Source organism: Eptesicus fuscus, chromosome 16 (assembly GCF_027574615.1).
Source record: "Eptesicus fuscus isolate TK198812 chromosome 16, DD_ASM_mEF_20220401, whole genome shotgun sequence".
NCBI classification, from domain to species: Eukaryota; Metazoa; Chordata; class Mammalia; order Chiroptera; family Vespertilionidae; genus Eptesicus; species Eptesicus fuscus.
The window spans coordinates 67,786,737-67,811,660 of NC_072488.1; the positions used below are offsets into that span (position 1 = coordinate 67,786,737).

Below are 24,924 nucleotides of genomic sequence, written 5' to 3' on the forward strand. Positions count from 1 at the left end.
GACGGCCACCAGACAGCAAATCTCTGAGTATAATGGCAAGGATGGCCATCACCACTTCCCAGAAGGCATCCCAGACAGACTTCCATGGTGGACCAATTATGAGGGTCTGTGGCTGGGGGGCTCCAGACTCTGGACATGAGGTGGGACTTGTAGGTTTTGCTCAGGCCTGTCATCCAGAACTTGAGCAGTTTGACGTTGTCCTCCTCGGACGCTCCGAGGATACTCAGGAGCTTCTGCGTGTCCTCCTTGGGCCGACTGTCCACCTTGGTGAATTTGAAAAGGACCTTCACTTTGCTGTTTCATGTGCTGAAGGGACTTAAAGGGACCGCTTTTGGGGCCACCAGCTCTCTCAGTCTGAGAGCGAGGAACCTGTGGGGCATTTGGTCAGCTCCCGCCCTTCCACACCCTCTGGCAAGACAGAAAGAAGCTTTTTGCTATTCAGCCTCAGAGTTGTCCCAGCTTTCTGATTCCTCTTATAAATTCGTGAGCTTCTCCATATGGACTAAGGTGTCCTGGCCGGGGGGGCAAGGGGGGGGGGGGGCGGGGGGGAATATCCCCCAGGAGGAGCTTCTCTGTCAGCAGCTGCCTCACGCCTTCAGGAGCTTCAGAACAGAGCTGTCATGTGCTCTTGCCAAGAGAAAGCTGAACCTGAAGCCCCTCAAGCCTCTTGCTCTTGAGCGCCTTGCCCTGGAGTTCATCGATGCTCCCGTGGATCTTCCCCAGCAGGAAGGGCCAGGAGTTGATGAGGTAGATGAGTCCATCATGATGGTGGTGATGCTGTACCAGCGCTGGAAGCCCCGGGCCAGGCTGTCTTTGATGAAGAAGTTGTGGCTGAACACAAACCCATGTTGCTCGTCCCCAAAGAAGATAGGGCCTTCACGGCCAGGGCAGACCACACACATGTCCGACTTCTTGGGTCCCAGGCTGCTGGACTCTGTGCTGGCCCCTTCTGCTGGGCTGTGCATGCAGATCCCACTGCTCATCTGGATGCCACCCTCCTCCTCCTTGGCCTGCTCCCCCTGACCAGGGCTGTCCCCAGCCCCCTTTGGAAGAGGGTGTGTAGAAGCTCCGTGCAAAAGAGAGTGCGGGGGCCATGGAGCTCACAGAAGTGGCAGAGGGCTACGCTGGCGTTCATGGTGCCCTGGAGACAGCACAGGCCTATGTTGGGAGGAGGGAAGGCCATCAGCTGCCTGTGTGCTCACACCACAGAGCCGTCGCTGGAGCCTGGAACTGGGCAGGTATCACCAGGGGCTTCCCATCTGGCAGAAGTGGTCACCTAGCAGGCAGCACCAGCCGAGCACCTATCCTGTGCCAGCACTGCCCTTGGTGCAAGGAGAACAAGAAGAGTTACACGAGGAGTTAGAGCCAACAAGAGGGAAAAGATACTTCCGTGATCACATAGACAGCCCTTCAGTCAGAGTGCTGAGTGGGCCTTGAGGCCACAGAACAGAGTGAGCAGCTGCCTCCTCTGTGTGATGCCCACACAAGGGTCCTGGCCGAGCCACACCAGAGAGGGATGTGGTCTCAGACAAGGGCTCCTCAACAAGCCCTGAAGGAACAGAGGGCAGGGAGCCAGGGGCTGAGGCAGGCATGGCTGGAGGCTGAGTGTTGGCAGAACTGAGGGAACAAGGGCAGAAAACCAAGAGGAACAAGATGTTAGGAACCTTTCAGGCCATGGCAAGACCCGAACTTCTCTGGCAGAGATCAGAGAGCCTTTGCTGGATTCTGATGAGAAATATGATAAACGTGAACCTTGCAAAGTTTCCAAGGAGAGATGGTGATAGCAGAGGGAGCACAGGCTAGAGTTGAGGGGGCATATCTGACCCTCAATTCTAAATGATAGCTTTGCTGGGTAATCTTGGTTGTAGGTCTCTGCTATTTATTACTTTGAATATTTCTTTCCACTCCCTTCTGACCTGCATAGTTTCTGTTGAGAAATCAGCTGACAGTTGTATGGGCACTTCCTTGTAGGTAACTAACTGCTTTTCTCTGGCTGCTTTTAAGATTCTCTTTGTCTTTTTCTCTTGGAATTTTAATTATGTTGTGTCTTGGTATGGTCCTCTTTGTATTCTTCTTGTTTGGGACTCTCTGTGCTTCCTGGATTTGTAAGTCTATTTCTTTCACCAGGTAGGGGAGGTTTTCTGTCATTATTTCTTCAAATAGGTTTTCAATATCTTGCTCACTCTCTCTCTTCTGGAACCCCCATAATGTGACTGTTGGTATGCTTGAAGATGTCCCAGAGGCTCCTTACACTATCTTCATATTTTTGGATTCCTTTTTCTTTTTGCTGTTCTGATTGGGTGTTTTTTGCTTCCTCGTATTTCAAACTGTTGACTTGATTCTCAGAATCCTCTACTGTTGAATCCCTGTAAATTATTCTTTATTTCAGTTAGTGTATGCTTAATTTCTGACTGATCCATTTGGCATTCTCACTAAGATCCTTGAAAATCTCACTAAGTCCCTTGAAGGTGTCATGAAGATCTTTGAGTAACCTTATAGCCGTGGTTTTGAACTCTGTATCCATTAATTTTCTTTCTTTTGTGATGTGTTTCTTTGTCTCTGCATTTTGGCTGCTTCCCTGTGTTTGTTTCTATGTATAAAGTAGAGCTGCTATGTCTCTTTGAGTTGGTAGAATGGCCTTGTGTGGTAGGTGTCCTATAGGGCCCAGTGGCTCAGGCTCCCAGTCACCTGAGCTGGGCACTCTAAGTGCACCCCTTTGTGGGCTGTGAGTGCAACCTTGTTGTAGTTGAGCCTTAATTGCTATTGGCCTCACTGGGAGGACTTGACCTCCAGGCCAACTGGCTGTGAGGACCAGCTGTGTCTACAGTGGGAGAGCTGCTGTGCAGGAGACACCCTTATGGAGCAGGACTTGCTTCAGTGGGGCTTTGGAGCTCATCAAGTCTGCCCCTTGAGTGTGTTGCTTGTGGATGTATAGAGTTGTAATCTGGTATGGTCTCACACTGACCACTGGGTACACTAGCTCTTGAGTCTCCAGGGAGGTGCAAAGTCAGCCACTGCCTAGGGCCACCCAGCAGAATCTACAGAGAGATCTGCAGATTCCTCCTCTTTGTATCGGGCTTGGAAGTGCCCAGCATTCAAAAATGAAACAAAACAATTGTGGCTTCCAGGCTAAACTGTTTTTTCAGAACCTGGGATCTCTATTTCCAGGTTTCACTTTTTCCATCTTTATTTCCAAGCCTCCCTCCCTCTAGCACCCACCCCAAACCCTGACGTAGTACTGTCTTCCTTCCTAGCCTGGGGGGCTCTCTTCCCTGTCTCCACTGCTGCTTCCTATCAGCTCCATTGATCCATATTCTTCCATTTTTAAGGTTCCCCAACACCTTACATATTATTCCCAACCTTATTTTTAAATGAGCGTGTGCTGTACCACATACGTTTAGTACTTAATTTCATGATTGTATTATTTTGTTAGCCTTCAATGGCACATTTCCCAAGGCAGGAATTGAGCCCTGTTCTATATTACTTCTGCACATTTCCACTAGGCCTAATACAGCCTGGACACAGGAATATTCCCAAGAAGTATACATTAATTCTATCAGAAAATGAGCCTAATTACCAATTACAGTTTGTTTTAGGAACAGATTTCTATATAGCTTATAAACTAAAATGTCTGCCATGGACAGCCCACCTTGAGACATTTCACAGCTTCAAAGACAAGGTCATGAGTATTGCAGGCGGTAGCAGCAGCTTGCCCAGCCTGCAGCTGCTGGAAAGAACGGTGCCTCCGTTGATTAATCAGAGGACATGGCCCCACCAAGTGGCTCAAAGTGGTTTGTTTTTATGCCAGTAATTGCTATTCCACGGAGGATGGATAAAGCGGACTTGTATTTTTTCTTTCCCCAGATGATAATGATGGGTAAATACATACAAGGTCCTTCAAGGTAGACAAAGGCACTTAATAAATTCAATCATTTTTCTTGGCTTTATTAGAAGACAAATTACTTCAAAATGTGAGAGAATGTTACCTTTAATACTTTTTTCTCTCTGCACATTTGTTATGTACCTCGCTGAGATGATGTGCCAAAGAAACGTAGTAAAGTTTTGGAATTTCTGGGGCAGTGATCAGTTTGTTGTTGTTGTTGTTTTTGTAAAGTGTCGCTTGTGTTTTTATTCCAGACTTTGTCATACAACAGACACAACCTGACGGCTGACACGAGTGAAAGACAAGCCAAGGAGATTCTGATCCGCCGAAGGCACAGTTTGCGAGAGAGCATTCGCAAAGACAGCAGCTTGAGTCAGGAGCGCAGGGTAAGGGCATCGGGGCTCTGGAAGCTCTGGTGAGGGTTGATTCGCAGGAATTCTGGGAGAGAGAGAATTTAAAAGTCTTTTAGAGGTTTCGTGAGCACCTGTTGTGTTCCGCACACGGTTCTAGGCACTGGGGTTACATTAGTAAACAAAATGGAAAGATTCCTATGCTTGTAGAATTCATATTCTCCTCAGGGGGAATGTGGTCACCAACAGACAGAATAAGCAAATCCTATATAATAAAAGGCTAATATGCAAATAGACTGAACGGCAGAACAATCAAACAACCGGTCTCTATGACGTGCACTGTCACCAGGAGTGCACATGGAACATGGTGGGCATCGGCAGCAGGCGGCAAAACGCGGAACATGGCAGGCACCAGCTGTGGCGGGATGGTGGAGGAGGTGAGCAGGGGCGCCTGTCGCTGTCATCAGGGAGAGCTTCTGGTGGTTACTGAAAGTTCTTTGCTCCCACGCGCCACAGTCCCACCCAGTGCTCGCATCCGCTGCCGGCGCCCAGTGCCAGTCCCGATTGCTCAGTGCCATCAGCAGGTGCAAGCGGCAGCTGCCAGCCACAATTGCCCCTGAGGGCTTCTCCACCTCCCCCTGCTCCTGAGGGGTGATCAGGGTAGCAGCTGCCACTCCACCCTCTGACAGTGCCAGCCCCACTTGCACCTGCTGCAGGCGCTGGCCCCAATCGCTCTGCGGGGCCAGCACCATCAGTGCATGGGTGCAGCTGCAGTGGCAGGAGTGGGACTGCCAGCAGACAGGGAACCAGGGGCCATGGCGGAGGAGCAGGGCAGGGTCATGGAGGATGGGCCAAGACCCGCCCCTGTGCTCACTGCAGCCTCAAGGCCCACAGTTCCTTTCAAGGTGCACAAATTCATGTTATAAAGAGGTTATGTTATGTTATGTTATGTTATGTTATGTTATGTTATGTTATGTTATGTTATGTTATGTTATAAAGAAGTCAAGTGCTATGGAAAAATTAAAAATGGCCAAAGAATGAAGTTGGGAGGGTCACACATGTTACAATTTTAAACAGCATGGTGGCCAGGCTTCATTTGGGAGGTAATATTTGAGCTTCCAGGGAGAGGCTGTAGGGGAAGGTGGCAGCCTGCATGCTGACTGAGAAGGCCAGTGGCTGGGAGTAAGTTCACAGCATAGTTGGCTCAACGTTTTAATGGGTCCAGTGCATTGTCAATAGATTGGAAAAGTCATTTTATCATAATTGACAGCAGGCATGCATCTTATTTTATATATATACTAGAGGCCCGGTGCATGAAATTCGTACACGGGGTGGGGGGGGGTCCCTCGGCCCAGCCTGCACCCTTTCCAATCTGGGACCCCTCAGAGGATGTCCAACTGCCAGTTTAGGCCCGTAGTCTCACAATCCGGGACTACTAGCTCCCAACCACTCGCCTGACTGCCAGCCAGATCACCCCCTAACCACTCCCCTGCCAGCCTGATCAACACCTAACTGCTCCCCTGCCAGCCCGATCACCCCCAACTGTCCTCCCCTGCCAGCCTGGTCACCTCTAACTGCCCTCCCCTGCAAGGCCTGGTCACCCCTAACTGCCCTTCCATGCTGGCCTGATCACCCACAACTACCCTCCCCTGACAGCCATCTTGTGGTGGCCATCTTTGACCACATGGGGATGGCCATCTTGTGCAAGGGTGTGAGGGTCAATTTGCATATTACCCCTTTATTATATAGGACTAGAGGCCTGGTGAATGAAAATTCATGCACTGGAGGGAGGGATCCCACAGCCCAGCTTGCCCCCTCTCACAGTCCAGGAGCCCTCAAGGGTGGGAGGTGATCTGGTGATCAGGTGAAGGCGATGCCCCATCACACCTCTGCTGCTGCCACTGCTGGCAGCACAAGCCTCAGCCAGCCTTGGTTACCTGAGCTTCGCACAGCCCTGGGTGGCTGGGCAGCCACCATCCAAGGCTTGCCTGCACCTCAGGCCAGCTGAGGGGACTGGGGGACTTCGGAGGCAGGTGCACAGAGCAGCTGGGCCCACCTAGGGGTGGGCCTGGCCTTGCCACGCGCCTGCTGCCCCAGCAGGGCTGAGGGGACTGAGCACTGCCATCTTTGAGGGCAGGGCAGTCAATTAGCATATTACCTCCTTATTGGCTATGGGCACCAACATCTTTGCAACAGCATAAGGATCAATTAGCACAGTGGTCGGCAAACTTATTAGTCAACAGAGCCAAATATCAACAGTACAATGATTAAAATTTCTTTTGAGAGCCAAGTTTTTAAAAATTAAACTTCTTCTAATGCCACTTCTTCAAAATAGACTCACCCAGGCTGTGGTATTTTGTGGAAGAGCCACACTCAAGGGGCCAGAGAGCCACATGTGGCTCACAAGCCGCAGTTCGCCGATCACAGAATTAGCACATTTCCTTTTTATTAGGTAGGACTAGAGGCCCAGTGCACAAATTTCTGCATGGGTAGCATCTGGCCGGCCTGGCCCCAGTCAGGGTGGATCAGGGCTGGGCCTGTTGGGAGGATGGTGGGAGGTTGGCCGGCCAGCCCACCCAGATCGGGGCCAGGCCAGCTGGGGGAAGGGGCCATGGGCGATTGGCTGGTGGGCCCCACCCCTGATCGGGGTTGGGAGGCTGATTGGGTGTGGGGCCAGCCATGGGGAGAGGCTGTGGGCAGTGGGCCGGCTGGCCCTGCCCCCGAATGGTGTGAGTGTAGGTGCCGATCAGGGGCCAGCAGCCAGGGGGAGAGGCCATGAGTGGTTGGCTGGCCAGCCCTGCCTCTGATCAGGGTGGGGGACCGATCTGGAGTGGGGCTGGGAGGGGGGAGTGGCTACAGGAGATTGGCTGGCCAGCCCCACCCCCTATTGAGGTGGGGTGGTAATTAGGGGTGGTGCTGGCCAGGGGGAGGAGCTGTGGGCTGACCAGGGTGGTGGGAGCCCATCGGGGGCATGGCTGGCCAATGGGAGGGGCTGAAGGAGGTTGGCCACTCAGCCCCACCCCCTATTGGGGTGGGGGGTGCAATTAGGGGTGGGCTGGCCAGGGGGAGGGGCTGCAGGCCTATCAGGGCAGGCTGATTGGGGGTGCGGCTGACCAGGGGGGAAGAGAGGGGGCATGTGGCCAGCAGGCCCTGCTCTTGATCAGGGTGGAAGAGTCCAATCAGGGGCAGGCTGGCAGGGGAAAGGGTCTACGAGGTTGTCCACCAGCCCCACCCCCTGATCGAGGCAGTTCACTGGCCACAGTGGGCGTCATAGCAACTGGTTGTTAGGTTGTTATGGCCGTTATGGTAGCTCCCTTTTTATATATAGAGATATATGTTATTGATTTCCAAACAGAAGGGAGAGAGAGAGAAATCAATGATGAGAGAGGATCATTGATCAGCTGCCTCCTGCACAACCCACACTGGGGATCGAGCCCACAACCCGGGCATGTGCCCTGACCGGGAATCAAACTGTGACCTCCTGGTTCATAGATCAATGCTCAACCACTGAGCCATGCCAGCCAGGTCTTATTTTTTTATAATATACTATATTTGGTTATCAGAGATAAAAATTTTATGTTTGAACAAAATTATCTTTATCTTTGTGTTCAATGTGGCAGTATTGATTAAAAATTAAAGACAACGGCAATGAAAATGTCAGCAAAATAGCTATAGTAATGCTTTTTGTTCTATAATTTTCAAGACATTCAAGTAAATAAAACTAAAATATGCTATAATTTTTAATCTATCTTCTCCTGCATACCTATCAGTCCTGAGGCTTTTTCGCTTATATTGTCATAAATAGGTGGTTTGGTCTCTTTTCCTTAAGAAAACACAGTGATTTTCATGTGATTTTCACGTCTTGTTCCAAATGGTCCCACCCCACTTTATTTCCCTTTTTTTTTTTTTTTTTCCTCCTGGCTTCTTCTATATTTTAGAAGAGTTTTCGTGATTTTAAATTAAATAATTATTGCTAGGAATTTTCTTCCCCATCCCTAAAGCCCCTCACAAAGTGATTTTGGCATTGAGAACAAACATGTTACACTTTAATAAAGATTGTCATAAGATTTTAAACTTCTAGTGAATGCCATCTGCATAGTCTAAGGTTTTCTGTTTCTTGTACAGGCTTCCACATCAGCCTCCCGTTACCTGTCCTTACCCAAAAACACAAAGCTGCCAGAGAAGCTGCAGAAGAAGAGGAATGTTCCTAATGCAGGTAATGTTCCTAATGCAGCACAGCTGGAGCAGAGGAAGATGTTTCTATTCTGCTTCATTACGTACAATGAGCTCAATAGTTTGCAAATCTAAAGTAACAACACAGTGGCCTTTATTAACATTGCAGCCTTTTTTAATGGAGTTATGTGCACATTCCAGAATTCAATCAGTTACTTTTCATAATGATTCTATTTGATATAGCAAAAGTAAATACTATTGCCATGTGATTAGTGAACAGGTAAACAGAAAAGCTGTAAATGTGCAAAGATATGTTTAATTTTTAAGTTAATCCTACCTAATAAAAGAGTAATATGCAAATTAACCATCATTCCACTACACCCACAAGCCACGCCCACCAGCCAATCATGAACAAGTATGCAAATTAACCCCAACCAAAATGGCTGCAGCCACTGAGAGCAGGAGGGAAGCTTGGGTTTCCCTGGCGATGGAGGAAGCCGAGCTTTCCACCTGCCCTGGCTGGCCAAGGCCTCCACTCCAGGCTACAAAGTTTCCATTATAGAAGATAAATGAATCCCAACAGAAATGGCTACTGCCTCGGAGTGAGCAAGAGGCTTGGCTCTGCTCCAGGCTACAAAGTTTCAATTATAGAAGATAAATAAATTCCAGATACCAGGGCCTCTGCTTGGGTCGCCGGGGGGCGTGGCCAGCCTGAAAACCACCACAGACCCCTTGCCCAGGCCGCCCCACGCCCCAAGGGAACCCCCACCCTGATCTGGAACACCCTTCAGGGCAAACCAGCCAGCCCCTACCCGTGCACCAGGCCTCTATCCTATCTAATAAAATAGAAATATGCAGATTGACCATCACTCCAACACACAAGATGGCTGCCCCCATGTGGTCAAAGATCCTGCCCCCATGTGGACACAAGATGGCCACCACAAGATGGCCAGCAGGGGAGGGCAGTTGGGAGGATCCAGGCTTGCAAGGGAGGGCAGTTGGGAGGATCCAGGCCTGCAAGGGAGGGCAGTTATGGGCAATCAGGCCAGCAGCAGAGGGCAGTTGGGAGGGACCAGGCCTGCAAGGGAGGGCAGTTGGGGGTGATCAAGCCTGCAGGGGTAGGCAGTTAGGGGGGACCCAGGCTTGCATGGGAGAGCAGTTGGGGGGACCAGGCCTGCAGGGGAGGGCAGTTAGGGGTGACCAGGATGGCAGGGGAGGGCAGTTAGGGGAAAACAGGCTGGCAGGGGAGTAGTTAGGCATCAACCAGGCTGGAAGGGGAGTGGTTAGGGGTGATCAGGCTGGCAGGCAGAAGCAGTTAGGGGCTATCAGGAACGCAGGCAGGCGAGCAGTTGGGAGTCAGCAGTCCTGGATTGTGAGAGGGATGTCCGACTCCCCATTTGGAGTTGGGCAGTCAGACATCCCTCAAGGGGTCCCAGATTGGAGAGGGTGTAGGTTGGGCTGAGGGACACCTCTCCCCATGCATGAATTTCGTGCACCAGGCCTCTAGTTGTAACATATTTTCATAAAGCAACCATATATTTTGTTTCTGTAATTATTTAAACTTTGACATAAAGCCTGATATCTCTTTATTTTATATCTTTATGTAGATTCCGAGCCATTTTCTGTGAAACCCCAGAAGAAATACGTTAGGATATCATGTTGTTCTTAAAATGTAGCTGTAACAACAATATTCCACCTTTTTTCCTTGTTTATTTATTTAACCAAGAAGAGGAAAGTCTAAGGATGGCCTGTGTGTGGAGGCTGAGGTGGGAAATGAGAGGGAAGGCGGGGCAGGGAACACTGGGCGTGCAGGACAGTGGCCACGTGGCCACCGATGTCCAGCAGAAACACTGTTTCCAAGACTCTCAGCTCCCAGTGTCCCAACTCCTCCTCCCCACAGGAGTCCAGGACCCCGGTAGTGGAGGACCCAGTAGTCCAGGACCCTGGCAGTGGAGGACCCAGGAGTCCAGGACCCCAGTTTTGACAGAGCTGGTTCTAATCTTAACTCCTCCCTCTGTTCGGAAAGTGGGCCCCACGAAAGTGAGAGCCAGCAGCCCAGGCTGTCCCCCAGACTGGTCCGAAGGGCCTCGGAGGCTGGAGGCCGCAAGGCTGGCTGGGGAGTGAGCAGCCCTAGCGGGAAAGGCCTCCCTCTGTTTTGACCCTTTTGTAAAAATATGAAGAGAATAAACGAGGCTGTACATGAGATCAGGTCAAGGCAAGATCTTTCTGATAGCAGCTAACTCTCGGTGTCTCCCTGCACGGGGCGGAGCCCCCTGGGGCAGGTCCTGGAGCAGGTCCCAGGGCAGGTCCAAGGGCAGGTTGGGGCAGGTTGGGGCAGGTCCTGGGGCGGTTTGAGGCAGGTCTCAGGGCAGGTCCCGGGGTAGGTCCCAGGGAAGGTCCCAGGGCAGGTCCCAGGGTAGGTCCTGGGCAGGTGGTGCACAGCCCCGGCCGCTCTCAGTGCCAACAGGCTCCACCACACTGACACCGAGCCTCAGTCCCTTCATCTGAGATGGGTGAAGGCGAGGTTCATAGGTGGGTGTAGCTCGAGCTGAGGTCAGTACCAGAGCTCCTCACCATCTGCGGAATGCCCAGGGCGGCCCGAGGGCTGGGGGTCAGGCAGGTGCCCAGCTCCCAGGGGGAGTCGGAGGGGAGCCTGCCTCGCACTGCGGCCCGACCGCAGACCCCTCAGCACTGCTGTCCGAACCCTCCTCTGAAGCGCGTTCCCTCTGACCTTCTGCTCCGTGCAGGTGGCAACAGCAGTGACTCGGATGCAGATGCCGGGACCACTGTCCTCAACTTGAAGCCCCGCGCGAGGCGCTTCTTGCCGGAGCAGTTCTCACAGAAAGCGCCCCAGGCCTGCAGGATGGAGTGGAAGAACGAGGTGGACATCGATGCGGCCGGGCAGCCCTGCACCCTGGCGCCCCACCGCAGGGAGGGGGCCACGCAGACCCCGGGCGCTCTGCGGCAGCCCTTGCTCCCCCACGGCCAGCTAGGCCCGGGGCGGGAGAGCCCCCTGACTGAGAACCAGCGACCCAGGCCGCCCCCCAGGCTGGTCCGAAGGGCCTCGGAGCCTGGAGGCCGCAAGGCTCGCTGGGGGACTGAGCGGCCCTAGCAGGAAAGGCCCAGGCTACCGGCATCGCTGTCACTGCTCCCAGCAGACGCAGGGACCCCGTCCACCCTGCAGACCTCACCCCCTCCTGGGGGGGAGGGGGCATCACACCATTAACGGGACGATTGCTTATCCCAAGAAGAGGAAAGCCATCGAGAAAAAGCCCAGGACATGTCTTTTATGAGTTGCGAGCAGTTGTAGTCTTTGCAGAGTTGAGTAAAAAAATGTGTGCCTTCATTGAACTTGAATGACTGAATTTGACATTTTTAGCTCACCCTTATTGGTGAAAATTTTAATATATGCATATGCCTCAAATTTTATTTATGAAAAAATGTTTATCTGTGGTCAGTTTTTAAGTGAATGGCCCTAAAAGTACTCTGAAGATCTTCCCGAGGCTCAGCGGCGGCTCCTGGTGGCCGGCGCTCCTGGTGGCAGGGGTTCCTGGTGGCAGGGGTTCCTGGTGGCAGGGGCTCCTGGTGGCCGGGGTTCCTGGTGGCAGGGGTTCCTGGTGGCCGGCGCTCCTGGTGGCAGGGGCTCCTGGTGGCCGGCGCTCCTGGTGGCAGGGGCTCCTGGTGGCTGGGGCTCCTGGTGGCCATCGTGCAGAGCTCGGCCTCCGGGCTCCATCCTGAGCTCACGAGCAGCTGGGGACTGGCTCCAAGCCCCGCCCAGGAAGAATGAAAATCAGCTGTATTTTATTTGTTCCTCATTCTACGTGTGTTGGGGTGACATATGGATTCCATCACCTCTTCGTGTGTCAATGGTGCAAAGAGAAAGGCTGTGGGTGACACCAGTTTGTAGGTTGACAGACAGGGTGTCAGCTTCCATGAAGCTACACTGTGGGGCCTCTGGTGAGTGGGGAGCAGAGCAGCACCTGCTGAAACACGTGGGCAGGTTACAGTGGGAGCGGCTGGGAGGAGGAGGAGGCAAGCGAGCCCCCTTCACACCCACCCATCACCATCTGCTTCGGAATTTTTCTGAAGAGCATTGGAGAACTTTGAATCCAGAGGCTTTAGCAGACAAGACTGAAAGTTTATATTAACAGTATTCCAGTGGGTTAGACTTCAGGTTTGAATTTTATTCAGGCAGGAAGCACTTTAGAGAATGTGGGAGATCTGTTATTTTGCACTAGTGTTTTACCCCCTGCCTCCCCAAATAAGTGGTAACTCAATTCGTCAATAAAAGTTGAGTCTACTCACCTGAGTGCTTTGAAAAGCACAGCAGGAAGAGCAAGCGGTGGGACATACGCATTAAGGATGACTTGAGTTTCTGTCTCTCACACTGCAGATCTTATTGGACTGACTTTCTTTCTGGAAAAAAACAACCCTCTTTAAAACGTGACTGGAACAAGATTCTAAATGTCTGACTTTGGACATGAAATTAAGCCACACTTGGAGGTACAGCAAAGGGTGAGCGTGGCCACAGTGTTACTGACGGAAGACATGCATACATTTAAAAAGACACGGCACTTAGAAACCCTCGGCAGTGGCTTTCTCTCCCCATCTTCTTCCCCCACCGACGCGCAGAAGTAACTATTCTCGCCTTCCTTCTCATGCTCCGAGGCTGGGAACACTGTAGGGTGCAGGTGGGAGGCCGAGGGGAGGGTTCACACACACACAGGACACAGGCCATCGAGAGCACGGTTTCCTTCCAAACGCTCCCTAGTTGCTCAGTGGAAAGCAGTGGAGACTCAATTTGAAATTGAGTGGGATTCTGTGCCAAACATCTGAATTTTAAAGGAAAATGTGTCTATAAAATATGTGTTACATCTGCTGAAAATAAGTTAAAACTGATTTACTTTGGAATTTTATTATAGGAATATGATTCAAGAGATGTGATGTGTATTTTTGAGACTGCCAAGAGTGAATTTTAAGTAGTTCATTTATGAAACTTGAAAAGGAAGGTTGAAATAGAAAATGACCTTAAAAAGAAATTTCCTGATTTTTCCTGGTGTTATCAATAAATATTATAAAGAGTGGAACTCTCTGGAACTGAAGGAGAATAAAATGAAATTTTTTATAACACTACTTCTTAAGTTGGTAAACCAAATTCAGCTTTCCCTTATTAAAAGTTAGATAAAGAAATTTCATGACATTGTGTAAATTTTGAAAAATGGATTGTCATTTATCTTTATTATCAGTATAAATTTTCTCTATTTGTTGGATGATAAAAAATAGTAAATAAATTTGACTTCATTTAGCTTTTTCTCTATATTTTCTTCTTTTTAATAAAATTATTGAATTCTATACACTCATTATCAAATTCTATATATACACTAAGCAGAGAGTACGGAGTTGAAACCCTTTAACCAAATACGGTAGCAACGAACACGTCAGCCGTGCAGGAACAGCCCACCTCAGGTGGTGCCTCCTTCCTCGGCGCCGGTCCCACAGCGTGACTGCACAATGGCGGGGCCTGTGGCGGGACAGTGAAGCCAGCTGCAAACAACCAGAAATTGGCCTGCGAATCCGACACTTGGCTGACATGCCCTCTGGTTGTGCTCCGCTTTGTGGTGGGGTGCACCATTCTACCGGGGGAAGGGGTGCTTGTATAGAAACCTAAAGAAGCACAGCTATTCATTCCATGTCTTAGGTGGTCTGCATTCGTGGCACTGCCCGAATCATGTGTATGGTAAACTGGCGTTCCATAATTCATGGTGAGAACGGTAGTATTTCGTTACTTCACAGTACACACGGCTTTACTCTTGAGTGAGTGATTACAGAGCCCCGGTGCGGCTGAAGGGCTGTGGCATGATCTGCCGAGGCCTGAACACATGCTGATTTCATCCTCAACCTGGAACAGGAAGGTCAGGCCTCAGAAGCCTGGTGATCTGGGGGTATGGGTTATTTTTTTGGGACAAAACATGTAGCTTGCTGGAACTTGATACCCCACATTTTAACCAGGCCCTTTCCTCAACTCACTTGTAAGGCAAGCGAGGCTTCACTTGGGTCACTGCCGCCTGGCAGTGACCACACCTCTTTGTCCCAGGGAAATGACGCTCCCCTGCAAATGCTTTCCAATGCCATCCACTTCCCGTGCGCTGTGGCTGCCATCCTCAGAAGGACCAGCCACCACAGGTGCAGACAAAACACCCACCTGGTCCGTTCCCAAAGTCTTTTTTGTTTTAGCTTTATTGTTGGAAGTATTACATATGTCCTTTTTTCTCCCATGAACCTCTTCTATCGCACACCCACCCCTCACCCCAGGCCTCCACCACCCCATTGTCTGTGCCCATGGGTTTTGCATATATGCATACAAATTCTTTGCTTGATCTCTTCCCACCCACCCACGTCCCCTGCCTTTCCTCTGAGTTTCAACAGTCCGCTCGCCCTGGCCGTGACATCACCAGTGGGCACTGTCAGAAGTCGACCTTCAGGATGCCCTGGCCTGGGCCTCCGTGCCAGCAGAGGAAGGCAAGCACAGCGCCAGCCAGCCAGATGCAAACCCACAGGCCAGGCCCAGTCCGCAGCAGCACACTTACTGCATTAGGTTCATTTTGGAGATTTCACATGGTTTCCGTTACCCTGAGCAAATCGGGGTAGGTTTGGTGGTGAGCTATCACAGGAAAGGTCATTCTGTCTGCATACAAACCTGAGTCAGCTATTCAAAACACAACAGACTCCTTGCTAAGCCAGAAGAAAGATCATCTCTCATCCCATATGGTAAATTTAAACTATTACTAGGTATTTTAATACCCTTTTTTAGTGTCCTCTGCAGTGTATGATTTGGAAAATGGGTTTTTATTTATTAACTAGAGGCCTGTCGCACAAAATTTGTGTGCAGGTACGGTCCCTAGTCCTGGCCTTCGATCAGGGCCGTCTGCCCCAGCTGCCTGCAGCCGGCCCCGCCTCCCACCGCCACCCACCCCCAGTTCCCCGTTCACCATCGGGTGATGGGTGCCTGATGGCCAGGGGAAGGGACCGAGAGGTGGTCAGTGTGCCTCACAGTGACTGGGTCAGTGGTCGTTCTGGTCATTCTGCCATTTGGGTCAATTTGCATATTACCCTTTTATTATATAGGACATGCAGCATGTTTTCCATCCAGGGTGATCAAAATACAGGGCTTTGCTGTAACAAGATCCTTACAGTCCACTTCCATGCCACTGAGTTAGCAGGAGGACCACGCCTTCTCTCGTGCTTCTGTGATCTCTTCCCCCAGGAACAAGCTGACAGCAGCCCTTTCAAAATAAGAATTGGCGTATTTCCTACAATGTGGTTAAGCAGGACACACTGAAATTCTGTGGCTGTTCTCACAGACACTATCGGTAAAAGGCTGAGTTTAGACCATATGTTTGGGAAAAACAAGACATCCAAAGTAATGTTTTAAAGTTAGTCAGTATTTGTGTGCCTGATTAATTAGAAATAAACCCTAGTGTGAAATGAGTGTGACCTTGAGCCCCTCTGCTGGCCGGCGGTGTAGACCGCTCTTCAGGTTGTGTACACGTCTGGAGCCAGCACGGCCCTGGAAGACGGGGCTGGCGGTTACCTCTGAGCTGTGTGCTGGGGTTGGAATTTTCAAGCACTTCAGGATTCTGCTTAAAACACACAGAAGACAAAAGAATGGCTTCTAAGAAGTAACAGTTAGCATGAATGTCGTTTCATTACAATTTTAAAGGGATTTTAAGAAAGAAAATGATTACCATGTCATCGGCAAATTCTTCAGGGAAAAGAAATTTAGGACTGAAGAGGGGTTTATTTTTGTTTTGTTGTCTTTTTTTCCAGATCTAACCAGATTCTCAGCGTGGTGCATCACACCCCAGGCCCTGCCCAGCGGCTCCCAGCTCCGGGCGCTGCTCACACGCTCTCCTCCTGCAGCCCCGGCCGGAAGCGCCCACCAGGGCCCTCGGTGTCTCAGGGGGGGTCCTCAGGAGAAACTCTTCTCAGGGTTCTGAGCCCCAGAGCCTAGCGCCGCCGCATCCTCTGCGGGTGCCCACGGGCGGGCTGGACGCGCTCCAGGCTCCGGGCGCCTGGGTGCCACACACGGCCCTTCCAGAAGCCCCGGAGGCCGCACCTGAGTCACCTGCCTTCCGGGTCTGCCCCTTCCTGCTCCCAGGGCCAGGACCCCCCCCCACCCCCGCCCCTCCTCCGGGTCCCTCTGGGCCTCACACCTCCTGCTGCGGCCAGAGCATCTCAAACATCACCCCGGCCCGCGGAGCAGCGGACCCTCAGGGGCCCTCCCTCACCTGTCAGAGACGCTCGGGCTGAGGAGGGGGAGCCCTTCAGACCCACCGCCATTCTCCATCCCTGTGCCTTACAGACACGGCCCTCAGCGCCCGTTCCCGGGTCCGGGCAGGCCTGGGCGCCCGTGACTAACACGCAGCGGGCAGAGGCCACTGACTCCAGCCCCCCGTTTGCCCCAGGCCTAACCCGCCAGACCTCACTGGTCCAGGCCTGAGCCGGGATGGGAGCGCTGGGCACCCTGGCGGCCAGGCTTCGTGCTCCCTCTGGATTTCGCTCAGGCCCTTCCCTCTGCGGGCAAGGCCAGCCTTCGGACCGCCCCGGCTGTTCCCAGCACCTACCAACTGTGGCTGCGGGTTGAAGCGGTGCCACCTCCTTTATAAACTCTGCAGGAGGTCCCAGGCCTCTGAAGCACGATTCCATGTAAGAGGTACAGATGTTACTCCGAAGGATTTAAACACCAAATCAGCACGGACTTTAACGGAGCAGATTTAATTTCCCTGAGTCTGTTTTCCATCTAGTACCCAAACCCTGTCCGTCCCAGCAGTGGTTTTCACAGAGCACAGAGCGGTGGGCGTCCGCGGAAGGCCCCGCAGGTCGGAGGCGGGCACGTTCGGGGGGTCCTGGCACTGCCGGTCCCCAGAACACACCCGCACAGCAGCAGCACATTGGACCACTTAAGAGGAGCTGTAAGTAAATGTTTATCTAAAAATCATCGTGTGAACGAGAACTGAACCCCCAGGGCAGCAGTGTCTCTCTCTCCAAGGCCGTCTCTGGTTTTCAGTGTTTCCATGTATCCAAGTAACTGTAAAGCCTCATTAATTGAGAGGCTTGTATTTAACTTCAAAATAAAGTGCTGTGGTTTTATAGTGACAGCGAGGCTACCTTTAAGCTTCTAAGAAACCTGCTACTTCTGAGAGGAGAGAAGACAATCCAGAGACATTCTCCTTCATTACAGAGCGCTTGGCGGGTCGCTGCCTTCCGGGCTAGCCCGCGTGGTGAGCTGGTCACTCCAGGGGAGGCCACTGTACATCCTGGTGCCTCTCCTCACGGCACTGGGCACTGCAGAGCGGGTCAGCATGACGACGCTTAGTAAATGCCCACCTTTCCCTTGAAGCTAGACAGGAGAGAGGACGATCCTCACACTCCAACTGATTCTTTGTCATAAAAATTTGAGTTTCCCCACATCCAAGTTCTAAACCTACAGAAATACTTTTCCACTTTGCCTATAATGAGTAATAAAGCCATAAAAATAAGTGTGCTAGAACCTTATTCACAATTCTCTGTGCGTGGGGGCGAAAGCAGGACTTCACCCTCGTGGGCTGATTGAGAAGATGGACTTGGGGCGTTTGTGTGAGGAAAGAGAGGGAGCCCCTCCATGACTCCCATCAGTGACTGCTGTCGTCCAAGCAGTCAGTGCCCACAAGTGCCTTCCTCCGAGCCATGCGAGCCCCCCGGGCCCTCACCCCTTGGGCACTGATCTTGGAATGGTAGCTGTCTAGGCCCCGGAAAAGGCTCACCAAACCGTGTCCCTGGAGAAAAACAGCTCTTCCGTTCACAGGTGTGACAACAAAATAAAGGAAACGACCTTCACCACCAGACACTGCAGAACTAAGTCCCCGAGAAGGCGTGACGCCTGACACTGACTCTGCAGTGTGAGGGGCTGCAGTGCCCAGCTGGGGAAGTCCAGGCCAATAGAGGGGAGAGCTGGCGCCTCATAAAGGCAGCCCGTCTCTCTGGGTTTTCCTCTAATCAAAACCAGCCTGTCTCAGAGCCCCTTTCTCTGCCTCCACGAGGAACTGCACGTGGTACTTACCGAAGGCGACAGATGTCTGGCCTCACCGGGGCCCGCGGATCAGTCTCCAGGGCTGAGGCTGGCACCTGACTTAACCAGGTCGCAGGTGGAACCAGCACCCATGACCTTGTTCTGACTTGAGGACGAGACAGACCGGCTTTCAGCAGCTCCTTCGATCTCCAGGGTCCGACAGTAGAAAAGCCCTCTTCGCTCACACAATGAACAGGGCTGGTTGACCGCAGTCTGCTTTTATTGAGGAGGGAACCCTTGGGTCTCTGCCTTCTTGCACAGGTTCTTATCCCATCCCTGTTTGTTGGAGAGTGGGAATTTTTGAGCATGCTTCCAGAGAGGCCGTGGACTATGCCCCAGATAGAGATGTCAGTGCTGACACCAGGCCAGGCCTTGAGATAGGGACTCATGGCCCCTTCCCAGCACGTAGCCTTCTTTCACAGAACACTGTCAGCTTTCTGAAGAACAGGATGACCCTGTGAATAACATGGTCGTCATTGGCATGATCCTGACGTTGCTTGGGAAAAACTGTTTTGTCTTGGGTTACTTGTTCTGCAAAAACCGGATGTGGTTAATGTGCTTAAAAGCGGTCCTACACAAAGGGTCGCTGCTGCTCTCTGGTCTCCCTGCGTGGAGAATGGCAGAGCAGTCGCCGGGTCACCTGGCCGCCCGGCAAATAAAGGCTCCCTAAATTTTAATTTGGTCTGGGCTCCAGTGGTCATTCACTCGCATCTGCTCCACAACATTTGGAGATGCCCCAGCAAGATAACCAGCCTTTGACTGGTCCTGTGACTGGAGCCCACCGGTGTCCCCGGACTCTCCAACCCAGGGGGAGATCTCTGAGAGACGTGCCTCATCCCCGGGACTGGTAGAGGTCGGAAACCCCGTCTGCTAAATTTCCTGATTGACTCTGATGGGAGCCACCTGGATCTGCTTCTTACCGGTAAGAAACTTATTTCTGGTTCTGTTTTGTGGGTGCCCATCTGGGGTCTCTGGAAGGCTGGACGCAGCGCAACTTCCAAGACCAGATCCCGGTGCACGACGGTGCCCGGCCATCTGTTTTGTTGTCTTTGTCTTTGTTATTCTGTGTTATTGTGGTCTAATTGTCTTTATCATCAGAATGGGTCAGTCTGCTTCATGTTCTTCTGTCTATACTCCCCTACAATGTTTTTTGAAAAATTTTCAGGAATTCAAGCGGCGAGCAGATGATTACGGAGCTTCCATTAATGCTTTTGATTTACAGAAATTTTGTGAGCAGGAATGGCCAACTTTCCCATATCCCAGTGAGTGGAAGGGGGAGCTTGATCACCTCCCCTAGGTCAAAAACTCAGACTGTCTGGTGTATAAATGTAAGTGTGAGAGTATTTGTTATCTCTTTCTGTTGTTTAATTTCTTTAAAGATAGGGCGGACCTGCTGTGACGGAATGCAAAAGTCTTTAGCAGCTGCTGAGACACCTTTTTCTGAGTCTTTTGTTCTCCATCAGAGAGGGAATCAGCCCACTTAGTAATAAAAATTTCTGTCTATGTTTGTATAAGTAAGGATTTCAGTTTTGCTTTGATTTGTAAATTTGCTGTGTTAAATTGAAATTTTGGAATTCTAAGGTTAATTTGTGAAGGTTGTCACTCCAGAGAAGTTTAAACAAAGGCTTGTTGGGTTGAAACTTCTCCGGAGCAGGTGTAGAAAGGATAGAGGTAGTAGAATTCACTCTCAGCCTGCTGAGATAGGGAAGCCCTAGGCTGGGCGACAGGGGATGTTTGGAGATATCAGAAGTGGTGGAGGTTGAGATCCTCTGGGACCTTGGAGTAAAGAAGGAAAATCTGGGAGGGAGAGCAGCTGTTCCTTAAGTGTAAAAAGCCTGGTTATACAGGATCTCAGACTGTTTGCCTTGTTTCCCCTGCTAAGGACAGAGTAAATGGTTAATGCAGAAAAGGGGGGCATTGGCGGAGAGAGCAGGGAGAGATAGGTTTTTGTTGATTTTGCTGGGTACAACCAGCTCTGCTGGCGTCCTTGGTTTCTTGCTTATCTGAACTCTGCTGACAAAACACAGTGGATCTGCCCCGTTTTCTTCTCTTTAACCCTTCCAATGCACATGAAGACCGAGCCTGGCAGGGTGGGGTGACTGGGTACTTCTTGGGCGGTGTTGGAATATTCAGCAAAGGAACTTTAAGATATAATATCTTTAAAGTTTAAGTTTTAAGAATCTCTGTCTCTCAAAAAGAAATATTTTTACCTACTCTTGGTTTTATCAATGAAGGTCTAGTTATATTTTTTTGAAAAAGTACATTTAAAGTGTGGTCATAAGTCTAATTCTAAGAAATTCTGGCTGTTTAGTTTTTAGGATTCATTAAAGGATTGAGGTTTCAAAAAATAAGGAATACTGAGTAGAAGGTCTGAGGCATGGTTATGCATTTTTAAAGGACATAGAAAGAAGGTTTAAAGGCTAATTTAGAAGTGTCTGTTTCAATAGAAGGTTGTGTAGGTGTAAGAAGGAGAAGAGATATGTTGTAAAGAAATCAAATAATACAGGCCAGTAAGCCAGGAAGAGTAAATAATTTGCATTCTGCCTCCCTAAACAGAGGGTAAATAGTTATGCCAAAGTACTTAGGGAGGGACTGATAAAAGAAATCTAACAGTTACTGTTTGTTATAATACATTTCTTTACAAAATTCAATAAGACCGGTTTCCAATAGTGGTTTTATTAACCAGAAACTTTGACTGGAGTATGTTTTAAAGAGCCCTGTCTAAACTCTAAAGACTTAAAGCCAATAAGAGTGCCACGGAGAAAGCCTGGTATCCTGCTTGGTAGCCCTGAAAATAGCTGGTGCTGGAGCATCAGGCCCAAACCCGACCATCACTGGCGGTTGGTCAGAGTAGAAGGGGAGCAATAAGGGCGCCTCTGCGTCCCTGCGGGACCCCCAAGCACTCTGAGCCGCGACGAGAAGGAGGGCTGAGATGGGCCTTAAAACCTAGGCCGTGGGCCCAGGTAGAGCCACTACAGGTGAGGATTCACCTAACTCAGCAGGTACTACAGGCAGGCCTGACGGCAGCTGGATGGCTTGGCTTCCTGGCCCTACGGGTCACATTAAGATTCAATAATGAAATTCCGGCAAAGGTGGTCAGTTACCATTCTTGTTGTGTTTATGCAAACAATCAGGCCAAATTAAATACAATAGATAAATTAATCTTGATTTGGCTCTTTTGATAAACATGGGGGTAATTTTGAGGAGAAAAATTCTATTTCAATAGAAGTTATTGAAACTGAAGGGTTTTCTTTCCCTTCCACCAGACCATTTGTTACAGTTTGTCTCCACCGGGTCACAAGCCCACCTCCTTCTGTGCCCAGGCCTCTTTGTCCCTCTGACAGACAGCAAGGATCTCTTGGCTCTGAGAGAAACTTCTGACCCGCCTCAGCAGGAAGTAGCTAGAAGAGCCTGATGACGTCTATTTTCCCTGAAAGAATTCAGAGCCAGGATCCTTAAAGTAATATCTTAGGCAGTTAGACAGATATGAGCAGAACAAGGACGATGGGCCAACTGGCACTACCAGATGTAATTGAGTCTTTCCATCTCTACGTATGTGAGACAAGGGGACTCCCCAGAAACAAGAGGGAACTAGGCTGCAGATAAAGCAGCCCGGGAAGCTCCCCTAAAACCAGTGGGGCCTCTACAGATTCTAGTGACTCTTCCAAACCCTGACCTACCCACCTCACCAGCTTACATAGAAACCCAATCTAGAAAAGCTGAAATCCATAACCAATCTTTACTCAAGTTCTTACAGGCTTTACAGTCTACCCAGAAAGCAGTCCAGAAGCATCTCTGATCCGGTCCATCCTTCCACCCTGGTGACTCTGACTGACTCCTACCTGGAAAGGACCACCCCCACAGAAGTCAAGGTCGACGGGATCCCGACGTGGCTTCATCACACCCAGCTTAAGATATCAAGCTTATAGTCCTCAGGGGTCAATATAACTCCCTCACCAACAATGACCCAAAAGAGTCAATGATTTGACTCATGTACATAAAACCAGTGGGGAATGTTGGAGAGTGGGAATTTTTGAGCACTACTGAGGCCGTGGACTATGCCCCAGATAGAGATGTCAGTGCTGACACCAGGCCAGGCCTTGAGATAGGGTCTGATGGCCCCTTCCCAGCACGTAGCCTTCTTTCACAGAACACTGTCAGCTTTCTGGAGAACAGGATGACCCTGTGGATAACATGGTCGTCATTGGCATGATCCTGACGTTGCTTGGGAAAAACTGTTTTGTCTTGGGTTACTTGTTCTGCAAAAACCGGATGTGGTTAATGTGCTTAAAAGCGGTCCTACACAAAGGGTCGCTGCTGCTCTCTGGTCTCCCTGCGTGGAGAATGGCAGAGCAGTCGCTGGGTCGTCCGGCCACCTGGCTAATGAAGGCTCCCTAAACTTTAATGTGGTCTGGGCTCCGGTGGTCGTTCACTCGCATCCGCTCCACAACATGATTTCCTGTCCCCTGATGGGCTCCGATCATGCCACAGGCCTGGGCGCGGAGCTGGAGGCTGGCCTGGAGGAACCCGCATGGAAATGTCTCGTAGACACTCACCCTTCCTTCCCAAGCACCCTCTCGCCCGGCCTGGCCCCTCTCACACCCTCGGGTTTCGCTTGTGTTGTCCAAATCCACTCTATTCGCTTTTTAATCCGCCGCTCCCGTCCCCACCATAGCGAGGTCTGTTCAGCAGCATTAGGAAAACAGCCACCAGCGCTAACGCAGCCCCCAGGCTGGGGGGGCCGCAAGGGCTGAACTCCTGGGCAACTCCGGAGAGGAGGGGGGCCACGACCCGGGCCACGGCCGTCACGGACTGCCCCACGCCTAGGAGGGCGCCCCTGGCCTGGGCCCCGCCGGCAGCCAGCTGGAGGTCCGTGACGCACGTCCGGCCCACGGCCGTGGAGAAGGACAGCAGCACGGAGGGGACGGCGGCGGCGCCCAGGGTAGGGGCCGAGGCGAAGAGCAGCGGCAGCAGGCAGGTGAGCGCGCTGGAGCGCAGCAGCAGCCGGGGGGCGCTGTGCCCGTGCAGCCGCAGGAGCGGCCCCAGGGCCGGGCCGGCCAGGGCCCCCAGGGCGCTGCCGTAGCTGATGAGGTGGCCCGTCACCCTGGGCCGCACCCCGAAACGCTCCTCCAGGGCCAAGACGAAGTTGCTGTAGTACAGCATGGCCGCCAGGGCCATCAGCAGGCGCACCAGCAACACGTCCCCCGTCTCCGAGAACACCAGGCTGCGCAGGCGCCGCAGCGCGGCCGCGCCCTCCGCCCAGGGCCTGCGGGCCTCCTCGCCCTCCACGCGCCCCGGCCCCAGGCTGGCCTCCGGCGCGGCCCAGTGGGTCTTCCCCAAAGGGGCACGGTTCTCACCCCATCGCAGGCCGCTCTTCGTACTCTGGACACGGACTTCACGCCACGGAACCAGCCAAACGAGACCTGTGGAAATGCGCGTGTCACAGTGGGCTGACTTCTCGCCACACCCGCCTCCCCCGGGGACAGGCGATGACTGCACTAGGTCACTGCTGCAGGTTTTTGTTAGCAGGTCTACTCATCGGTATTCTTGAATCCGGTCTCTGACCATTCCCACACCACTTCTACCCCATACTAATATCAGAATCCTGCAATTCACCTTAAGGAAAAATCTACACCTAAGTAGTATCACTATTTCCCCAGCTCAAGAGCCTATGAGGGTTTCCTATCGCCCACCATTTCATACCAAGTTCTTACATTTTAGTTCCTCCCTCACTACTTTGCTAATTCTCTGACTATCCACCATCTGACCACCCACCCACACTGAATATTCATGCTTCTAAATGCTGAATCCCGTGCTGGCCACGACATTCACACACAAGGCCAGGCCTGCGCGATCCCTGTCCCCGAGGAACTTAAACCTGAGGGGGTGCGGACATGCCAAGGGCGATTCCATTGCAGGGTCAGCGCCATGCTGGGGGAGGCACGGGGTGCTAGGCCAGCCAGCCCTGCAGGGCGTGGCCAGGGTTCCCGCACCAACGGCCCCAGGAAGCACCTGCTTGGATCTGCGCTTTTGCCAATCTCACGTCGCAACCCCTGGGGGCACCATTCCCATCACCCATGACACCCTTACCCAGCAGCTCTGTCCCTGCTCGGCTAATGCCCTCTGCCCCCAGGTGACAGGCTGGTCTGGCCTCCGCTGTATGATCCCATGCCACCCAGTACAATGACTTGGTGCCAACCCCTGCCCGAGTTTTCTGAAAACTGAACTCAAGCTCGCCACCTAGGACCCGTTTCCTAACTCATCCTGTGGTTTTCGGTCCTTCGGCACAAGTCCCACCGGCCGTGTGGCCGCCGGTCAGGGCTGCTTCCTGCTGTTCCCAAGCTACGTCTGCGTGTGCATTCTCCGGCCACCGTGTCAGGGGCCGATGAGCCAGGCACTAGTTTAGGCCA

At 51.7% G+C, this 24,924-nt stretch overlaps 2 protein-coding genes across 2 annotated transcripts in view; one reads left to right on the forward strand and one right to left on the reverse strand.

Moving 5' to 3' along the window:
- The window catches only part of SLC9A2 (solute carrier family 9 member A2), a 130,682-nt gene extending 119,164 nt beyond the window's left edge, over positions 1-11,518 (forward strand). The window contains exons 10-12 of the mRNA XM_028128170.2: positions 4,138-4,269; positions 8,359-8,449; positions 11,154-11,518. Coding sequence (XP_027983971.2) covers positions 4,138-4,269; positions 8,359-8,449; positions 11,154-11,518 — 588 coding nt within the window. The remainder of the gene's footprint in view (positions 1-4,137; positions 4,270-8,358; positions 8,450-11,153) is intronic.
- A 7,206-nt stretch (positions 11,519-18,724) lies between these two features.
- On the reverse strand, positions 18,725-24,593 carry LOC129151821 (major facilitator superfamily domain-containing protein 9-like). The gene is made up of 3 exons (XM_054727950.1): positions 24,508-24,593; positions 22,966-24,023; positions 18,725-18,790 (listed from the first exon to the last, which is right to left on the reverse strand). Exons 1-2 carry the CDS (start codon positions 24,591-24,593, stop codon positions 23,150-23,152), a joined length of 960 nt encoding a protein of 319 aa, XP_054583925.1. The 3' UTR covers positions 18,725-18,790; positions 22,966-23,149.
- Positions 24,594-24,924: the final 331 nt, after the last annotated feature.